The sequence below is a fragment of the Phasianus colchicus genome, chromosome 4 (genome assembly GCF_987193195.1).
Source record: "Phasianus colchicus chromosome 4, bPhaCol1.hap1.1, whole genome shotgun sequence".
Classification (NCBI taxonomy): domain Eukaryota; kingdom Metazoa; phylum Chordata; class Aves; order Galliformes; family Phasianidae; genus Phasianus; species Phasianus colchicus.
Window position 1 is genome coordinate 16,567,937 of NC_143439.1, and position 9,497 is coordinate 16,577,433.

Genomic DNA, 9,497 nt, shown 5'->3' on the forward strand with positions numbered 1-9,497 from the left:
TGCATTTAAACCCTTGAGATAGCAAGCATTCAAAGCTTCACCTAATACAAGAAAGCCTAAAACAGCATTTAAAAAGCATACATTCATTGCTCTGCTGTTAAAAATAGACCAACCACCCATTCTTTGAACAAAGCCAGGCAAGCCTCCTTTGAGGGATACACCTCTATCTGACCCAACAAAATCAAAGCAATGCCCAAATTATCAAACCACAGAAGTAAGCCTAGCAATGTTCTCAAGCAAATCTCTCCTCATGCTGGGGACCAACTTGAAAGCAGTTGTATGGCACACCCCAGGCTTTATTGAACAGACCAATCTCATTAGCTGTTTTTAACCCAAGGCCTGTGGCCTCCCGCACTCGCAACAGCTCACCTACGTGCTGTGTGCATGATCTGCCAGCTCCCAAGCAAGGCATTTGCTGTACTGAAGTGACCTGAGTGGGCATCTTTGAAGTAGGTTTGAAGTAGGTGCTGAAAATCTTTGCTGCAGCAGCTTTCACAGTCAAAGATGTTACAGCTGACAGCAAGGAAGCCTTAAGTGTTAAAATGAACATTGCCAAGATCCATTATATAATTGGCTTTTAGTCGTGCATGTGAGCTACAGAACACAGAAGTAAATTTCAGAGCTCTTTCAGATATCAGGTGTCCATTCCTCTTCTAGCATATGTGGGAAGTGAGAAGCCTCAGTGTGCTCCTGTATTTTAAGCAACTGTGAAGGCCATGAAGAATCTGAGAAATGCCATTATTGCTCTCAGTGGATTACATTAACAATAGCACGAGCCCTGCGCTTCCCACACACACTGTCAATAAGCATCCTATTCTTCTCCAGACCCTACCTACAGAGTCCCAAAAATGAACACTCCAGGGTCATGTTCCCCCCCCCCCCCCAGCATTTAGAGCTGGAGAACAAGCTGCCCCAGCAGAAGGAACACCTTTGTTTTCTCCATCTCTTACACAAGAAAGAAAAGGACAAAGAAAAGGGAAGATCTGGATCAAGCTCCAAGGCACACCCTGTAGTGATGCTTTGAGCTATCTTGGCACATCTAGATCTTGGGTCACCCATTCAGTTCTTCCAGTAAGAGCTACTTAGGGCCTCTTATCCATTATTTTGCAAAAGACTCAAACTACTAAGATGGGCAGAACGAGAGGGAAATTGTTTAAGGTGTTTTGTTTTAAGTGAAAGATTATAGGTACTTTTGACTGTAGAAATGCAGAAGCACCAAGACGCCAACCTTCATCCAGAAGACAGGAAATAGCTGCAAGCGTAAGTCCAGCAGAACCCAGAATGCTTATCCTATAATGAGCCCTAACTTTACCTCTAATGGGAGATCCCATTTGCCACATGTGGAAATGGACCATTTGCAAGACTTACCCTAGCACCACAGCAGAGCTGAGCTGCAGCTGGGTGGATAAGCAGAGAACACCTCACAGCAGCCTTCAAAACAGATAGCAACAAAGCTGAGAAGAGGTTCACATCCAGCAGGAAGCTGCACACAAAAGACTCCTTTTTCTTTGCAAAGAGCTTATCAAAATTTTTGGAGGATCCAAGCAGCAGCTTGGGATGCCACGTAAGTTAAACAGCAAAGAAGAAAGGAAGTGAAATATACTTCCAGTACAACCAACTGTAACTCATGGCAATTAACAAATACAACAATTTATTTTTGTTCTTAAGTGAAACAAGACCCAGTAGGTTTATCACACATAGTCAAGGTACTCTATTTCAGAATGGAGCTCCCAGGTACAGAAGTAAGAAGTTTGAGTGTACAGTATTTGTATCATACAGAGTACACAATAAATTAATATCTACATGCAACATACCTACAAAAAGTTACGTACAAGGTAAAAAAATACAGTATTTTCTGCTCATTTTTTGTTTTAAATTTTTTTTCTGTACATTTTTTAAATTTACATTTTTATTTACATTTTTTTGTAAACTTTTTGTATTTTTATAAAACTGAAATCATGTAACAGTTACAAACTTACGGCACCGCTCATATCCTAAAACAATTCTTACATCTACAAAACAGCCATTAGCTTGCTCCTTCATTTCTACTTTGGCACCACCACACTTCACACCATTATTCTGAGTTAATTCATCCGCTTACTACATAGCCATATTCTCAGTACAGAGAAATGCAATCACACTTCAGTTTGTGTGCTTTGATAAGTTCAAAAAAACCCATTACATTAACTACTTCATCAACATCACATTTACCGGATATTACTGCATAATATCAACTTTTCCTGCACTAACTGCTTTACATAAGCATGCAAACAAGTCTGATTATGACTCAATCAATAACGTGAATATACTGAAATAAACTACAAGGGTTAAATATTGAAAGGAACATAGACATATCAAGATTAACCGTGTCAATAAATCTAAGCTAATAGTATGGGCTGACATGTTAACGCTAAATCTAAACACACTGTGGGTTTCAGCATAAGCTAATTGTATTAAAAAAATATGAAAAGTAAGCCCTGTCACACACACTATCATTTTCACTAAAAGCTTGTATTGATTAGAACCTTCCACTCCTACCACACACACTCAGTTCAGAACAGGGGTTCCTAAAGTTTATGAAAAACTAAGCCTTAAATAAGAAACAGTGGAAATACACAAGAACCTGCTGAAAAGGAGCACAGCACATGAAGTGTTAAAGCAGTTCAGTATTCAAAAAGCCCGTTTGACTGTGAATCATCAGTTCAGCATGGTACTATATATGCTATAATTCCACTCAGCCAATTTGATTTAATCACAAAACACTGAAGAGTGGAGGGACCCTCACAGGAGGGCTGCGTGCTAATCTCCTGCCCAAAGGAGCACCAACACTGAATTTTGATCTTGCTGCTCCAGGTTTCGTCACATCAAACCCTGAAAACCTCCCAAGACAAAGACTATACAGCTCTTCTTAGTCCATCTCATGCTTGATTGTGTCCATGGAACAAGTTCTCCATTGCTTTAATGGAAAGCCTCCTATTACAATTTATACATGTCATTGCTCATTCTTGCTCCATGCATGTCAGTCAAAAACTGATCTTCTCAGCAACCCTCTCTTACATACTAGAAGGCAGATGCTCAATCCTACCACATACCCTCTTTGCCAAGCTGCATTAAGCCCACACTTCCCTCAACCTCTCCTCACAGACCCTGTGCCTCAAATCCCTTGAGCATCCTGGCAGCCCCATGGCAGATTGAAACAGGTGACCAGTATCTTGGACCAAGAACTGGACAGTGTTACAGACAATAATGAGTGTCAAGGGAAGTAAAAACCCTACTTCCCCCAACCCTGTTCACCTGTTCAAGCAGCCCAGTAAGCCATCAGCTTTCACTGCTGCTTATGTTAGCTTCTAAGCATCAAGGAACACCAGGTACAGGACTGCATTTATCTTCAAAGACAAAACTAGACATCAACTTTTTTTTTTGCTGAAATGAGACCTGATTTAGAACACAAACCACAAGGCAGGCATTCAAAGCATTGTAGTATCACAGCAACTCTTGCCTTAATACAGTTTACAGAATACCACAATCCCATTTATTATTGCCAAAAGATTAGGGTGCATTAGAAATCTTAACCTACTACAATCAAGACTTAATGCAAAGACTGCGAATTAAGTGTTTGCCACTTAGTTTTAGGCTTGAGTTCAAAGAAGAAGCTGCCTTCCAGATCACTAGGAGGAGAACTGCTAAGGCTTTCTTCTCCACTGCTCATATCTTCACAGGAGTCTTCACTAAAAGGAACAGTAGGAAAGATTAGCATTTCCAGATAATGGGAACACCCCCAATTTAAATACCTGGAAAGCATAACAAACCTTTCGCTTTCATTGAAACAGCCACCCTCTGGTATTGTTGGCAACTCAGGAACACTGTAGTAACTGTTCTGTAGATTCTGGGCTGTGCGCCTTGAAACAATCCAAACTAGCTTTTTATGATCAGGCTTGCAACATTCAGGAGAAGAATAATCTGCCAGGCATTTTGAGACCAGCTCCCTCCAGTAAAGCAGGTCACAATCACTTATCTGAAAAGTGAAGAAACAACCTATTTATATCAAAATATAGCCACTCCATTTTACCTTAAGAAAATGGCTTCATGAAAAAGATTCCCAAATTTCAAAGCTTCGCTGCTTTTGAAGGTGAACTCCTATATACCTCCTAGAAATGCCTCTAAATTGATTAACAGTTGGCCTGTCAGTGGTTGTCAACATTTAAATCATCCCCAAATGAAAAATAACTGCTGTTTAATGGAGACTAAAAACATTGAGACTTAATATCATCATCATACAGCAAAACTAACAGGAGACCATGTAAGAGGGTCCTATTTGGAGATGTTTTACTGCCACGTAATAATGCCATCTTTGTAAAATGCTTTAAGGAACTACTTCCATCCCCCAAGGCACTGGGCTAGTTCAATTTGATTGCAACTGTTTTAGACTGTGGCCAGTTACAACATGCAGCTAGAAGCAGCAAATTCTGTTACTAGGGCAAAAAGAACCAGCCCAGCAGACATTTTGGTCATACAAATGGAATGGAAGCCTCTCTAGAACACGTTAAATCAGCTGCCTGTTAGAACGTGTGTAAAATGAGAAGAATTGCTAATCTAATACAGAACACATTTAACCTAGTTTTTAAACTGTAATCCTTTTACATGTCAGGTAGTGGCCAATGAGTACTTGACCTTGTTCACTATGAAGCAGCAGTTACTTGTATTTGGCATTCTACCAATGAAACAGTACTAGAAGCATTTCAGATTTGCTTGAAGGCTTGTTTCATTGCTTGTTTTAGCTGATGCCAAACACTACCTGTTGAAGACTGTACACTGACAGAGGTGCCTTAAGTGTAACACCAAATATTAGCCATACCAGTCCCAACAACTGCAAAATTAACCTCAAAACATTTACCTTTGAGTGCTTTTGAACACGCAGAAGTATCTCAAACAGCTCAACAGATTTCAAAGATTGAACTTCAAGAGTGAGAAGGCACAAGGCCAATACAGAAGGCTAGAATAACAAAAAAATGCTGCTCAGCATACTTTAATTGAAGCCTAAATGGAAGTCAAAGAAAAGCTACTTTTACTTACTTTTGCTTTAGAAAAGACAAGACGACAGTTGCAAGCTTTTAGCTGTGCTTCCAATTTGTCAAGATTCAGTACTTCTTTCCTATAAAACACCCAAGAGAAGGAGCATTCATATCAGTAAGCATTAACATGTCAGGAAATCACAAACAATGAGAAGCCTCCTCTTCAGCCAATATCATTTTAAGATGTAGCTGAAGAGGAAAAAGGCCTTTGCAAACTGAATATAACACGCAATTCAACTCACCTTTCTGAGGTATGACAGAGTACAATAGTATGGTACAAGTGCAAGAAGGTTAAGGCAGTAGTAGCTTTAAATTCAAAGTGCAACTTTTCTGAAATTATCTTTTCCATCCGTTTCAGGTCGGACACAGTGCATTTACATTGGCTGATTCGGATAATCTCATGAGCAGATGGAATATTGCATTCTTCTTCAACCACTCGGGCAGCCAGTTGAATACAACAAACTCCAATGCAAGATAAATGCTTCGGTTTCACCTAAAAATAAGAGGAAACACTGAGTACCTCCCACCTACTGTGCTATGCTTATCAAACAAGGAAATAAACAGCTCACACAGCCTTGTTGAAGTGTCTGCATTTCAACAGAGATTTAGTTCCTCATCTAAACTTAACAGGGTGTTTGAACTGACTGCTGTCATTACAAGTGTTTCACCACTTAAGTTTCAACAAAACACAGCTGGCACAGCCAATAAAGCACTATCAATCTGTTACAGGTGAACTGAGGATAGGTACAACAGCCGAGCACCCTCTACCAAAGTTGTTCTTCCTCACTACACTACAAAGAAATTACAGTGAGAACTGTAGTACCTCACTTCTCCAACCGGCAGTGCTCACCTACCCTCTTCTAAAGCCTACACAAATCCGGTCTGAGCTTGTTCCATGCAGCCCTAGCCCCCCACAGCTCACTCCTACCCCTGCTATTCTCTGCCATATAAGAGGATAATGTTTCTCACAACCTAGAAGACTGTCAGACCAGAGAACTCCAGGCATTAATTCTGCCAGCTTGGTAATTGGCAACTGATTCCTGTTGGAATTGTCTGCCACAAAGCAGCGCAAACAAAAGAACAACCAGAAAATGATCTTTTGGCATTAGATCCAGCTCTAAGCTAAGCTTTGGCAAAGTACCTACAAGTTTTTAAACACAAATTGCTTATTTTGTTCTTCATTATCTTCTGCTCTCTCTGTCTTCTACATCTATCTGGTGAAGGCTACTGTGGGGCAAACAAGCTGTGCTGCTACTTATCTTTAAAGACAAGGTGAAGCCATAACAAAGAATTTAATTTATCACCACAGTATAAGCTAACACTTAATGCAACAACTGTTCTTGACTTCACAGAAGTCAGGAAACCTTACACAGAACCACTTGGTCAAAAGTACAATACAAGTAAGCAAAGTTCTCTCCTAACTCACAACTTTTCCCCCTTTTGCTATAAGCAAAGTTCAGACAGAACCTCTGTGTTTCCAGCAACACTACAGCAGGTCCTTTTCCCCCCAAAATACCTTCATAAGAGCCAGGAATCTGTCCAGAATGTTAACAGCCAAAACGAATGTTTCAGTTGCAAAACCAAAGAAGTTCGTCAGACTCCAGAGATCTTCCACCTTGGCATTCCTTTGTCTTGGGCACAGAGTGTTTTCATTCTACAGCGAGAAAAGTCCAAACGTAACAGCATTGACAGCAAGGACTGCCAAACCTCCCAGTTTTACTTAGGTCAAAGGTAGCTTTTTCTTAAAGTCTGCCCGTAAATGCTTTCTATTACTTTCTGTTAGCAATAAAACCCGACTTAACGCACTTGAAGCTCGGAACAGCCCCGAGGAGCGCAGATACTGCCATGCCCCATTGCCACCGATGCAACACCCAGCACATCCACCCCGCTGGGCACACACTCCTTCCCAGATGACAACTCCCACGGCCGTGCCCACACCGACTCCCAGCCTTAGGAAAAATGCGACCAAACCCAGCTTACGCCTCCCTCCCTCGCCCGTCAAGGAGCGAGATGCTCTGCCTCCAAACGCAGCCCGTGGGCCCGGCACACCGCCACCCCCCGGCCCCTCACCTCGGCCGCGCACTCGATGAGGCTGAGCCCCCTCTCGCGGGGCTGGAAGCGGCCCTCCAGCTCCAGGTGGAGGTTCAGCTGCCGGAACAGCCGCAGCGCCTCGCTGCCCATCTCCGAGCCGGCCGGGCGGCGGGGGCCTCGGGAGACGCGGACAAAGGGAACCGGGCGCCCGCCCCTCGCCGGGGGGCGATCCCGCAGCGCCGGGGACGCGAACCGCGGGCCCCGGGGGCTCCTCGGCGGCAGGGAGAGGGAGCCCGGTTCCCGTCACCGCACGGACGCGGGTGGGCTCCGCCGCGGGCACCGCATCCAGGCAGGGCGGCCCGCGCCTCCGCCGGCGGCCGGCCCCGCTCGCCGCCCCGCAGCGAGTCACGGCGCTGCCCGCGGCACCGACACCATCCCCGGCCCCGCGGAGCTGCCGCCGCCGCCGCCCCGGCCCCGCATCAAAATGGAGGCGGTGCGGCCCCGCCCCCGTGTTTTTGTTCTGCCGGCCCGCAGATGGCTCCGCGCGGAGCGCTCCCGGCGAGGCCCGGCCGGCAAAGAGCCGCGCGAAGGTAAAATAGTCCGCGCGTAGCCGCGCACCCTAGCGGAACCCCGAAAGGCTCCGGCGACCAGAACCCGCCGTGATCACTCAGCGACTCCTTCCGTCACCGGAGCCTGGACAGAACAGCGCTCCGTCGGAAGGAGCGCTGGGTCCTAGCGGAGGGATACATCGCAGTGTCGCAGCACTCCTTTAAAGGGCCCCGGGACCTTTGTGCCGCCTTCTCCGGTTTTAAAAAGTCCGCCCAAACCTTCCCCCATCCTGATTGGGCCCCGCTCCCCGGCGGCTGATTGGCTGGCGGCTCCGCTTCCCTCCTCCCCTTCCTTATCCATGGCGTTCTGTTGTTTACCGTCGACGATTGGTAGCCGAGCGAGGGTGGCTCTCCCCTGATTGGCCGGGAGAGCATTACCTCTGCCCTGCCTACAGCTGCCGGCCTTAGCAACCATCACGGGGCCGGGCGTGCGCTATTGCCAGCGGCACGGCAGGGCACGGCGGGCTGCCTGCGGTTGGCGGCTGTGCTGGTGCCTGTCTGCCCCTTAGCTGACGGCTGAGTAGCTCCAGTTACCGACAGTAACAGGCTGTCTACTAAAACACATAGACTTACAAAATTGGAGAGGTCATGCAAAAAATAACAAATAATAATAAAATCACCCCGAGGATCCTTAATTTAAACAATGTACTCACCAGCATCGTGTTGGGTATGAACCATAGAGTCGTAGAACGGCCTGGGTTGAAAAGGACCACAATGACCATCTCGTTCCAATCCCCTGCTGTGTGCAGGGTCGCCAACCAGCAGACCAGGCTGCCCAGAGCCACATCCAGCCTGGCCTTGAGTGCCTCCAGGGATGGGGCATCCACAGCCCCTGTGGGCAACGTGTTCCAGTGTGTCATATGTAGAACATATTTTATTTATTCTCCAACAAGTCGTCCTTTACAGAATAGCAGTTCTTTCCTGACGTTGTTTGGGAACTTAAGGTGCAGCGAATGAAGAATTATGCATTCCTTAGCTGCAGGTGCAGTAACACTTGTCTAGTTAGGAACAGTGGTGTTGTCCTTTGAAGAGAAATTCTTGCTTTATGCTGCCCTGGAAGGCTCGTGCAACAGCAACAGCAACAGCAACAAAAGAATTAAAGCTTGAGGGAAAACCATACAAAATCTTTAGAGATCCTAATGTAAGCGAAGACTTACGGCAAAGCTTTAACTTAAAAGCATTTTGCAAGACAAATTTTAAACTAAAAGGAAGAATTCTTCCTTATTTGTTGTGATGCAAACCTGTTAAATGCCATCAAGTGGCATTAATTGTACCTTAAAATGGTAATATTTTATCTAGCCTTGATAAACTATCTCCCAGTCTGGCTTGACAAAGCGTGCCCAGCAATTCATCAGGAATAGAATAGCTGTGTTTGGAGTCATCAGTGGTATCAGAGGTGTCATCTGGGCCTCCTGGTATGAGGGTTTTCAAAATGAAATGAGATTACAAACCTTCACAATTAAGGGACGTGTGGTAACTGGCACTCCAGACAACACGTGGAACCTTCCTACTTAGAGCCCAAGTCACCCAGGTAAGAACAAAGAGGTCATTTGGAACAATGGTTTTGTCTGAACCACTTAAACAAAGAGCTCTACACATGTGGCAGCCAGTAATAAGCCTAAGTGCCCTACTGCAATCTGTTATACTTGTAAGGAGGGCAGTAACACCAGGAAAGAAGCAGAACTAAATCCAGTCAGCAAAAAACGCTGGAGTTGTGACTGTCTCTCTGAGACCAAACTGCTGCTGTATGATGAATAGGAACTTAGCCTAATTCTGGGGGAAAAAC

The 9,497-nt window shown here is 45.0% G+C and overlaps 1 protein-coding gene across 2 annotated transcripts; it reads right to left on the reverse strand.

The window, feature by feature from the left end:
- Nucleotides 1-1,634: 1,634 nt before the first annotated feature.
- On the reverse strand, nt 1,635-7,563 carry CCNG2 (cyclin G2). Of its 2 annotated transcripts, XM_031607499.2 has the most exons (7): nt 7,143-7,557; nt 6,589-6,726; nt 5,315-5,565; nt 5,074-5,152; nt 4,895-4,993; nt 3,810-4,015; nt 1,635-3,728 (listed from the first exon to the last, which is right to left on the reverse strand). In XM_031607499.2, exons 1-7 carry the CDS (start codon nt 7,251-7,253, stop codon nt 3,590-3,592), a joined length of 1,023 nt encoding a protein of 340 aa, XP_031463359.2. In that variant the 5' UTR covers nt 7,254-7,557; the 3' UTR covers nt 1,635-3,589. The 2 variants fall into 2 exon arrangements, with proteins under 2 accessions (XP_031463359.2, XP_031463361.2); XM_031607501.2 differs by lacking the exon at nt 4,895-4,993 and having other exon boundaries at nt 7,143-7,563.
- Between the last annotated feature and the right edge of the window lie 1,934 nt (nt 7,564-9,497).

What these genes read in the sequence shown, in the direction of transcription:
- CCNG2 (XM_031607499.2), bottom strand. Translation starts at nt 7,253, where the DNA reads ATGGGCAGCGAGGCGCTGCGGCTGTTCCGGCAGCTGAACCTCCACCTG. An exon ending in GTGTTCAAAAGCACTCAAAG is followed by an intron (nt 4,016 to 4,894) that starts GTAAATGTTTTG and finishes TTCACTTTTCAG; the next exon opens with ATAAGTGATTGTGACCTGCT. An exon ending in TGTTTCAATGAAAGCGAAAG is followed by an intron (nt 3,729 to 3,809) that starts GTTTGTTATGCT and finishes TGTTCCTTTTAG; the next exon opens with TGAAGACTCCTGTGAAGATA.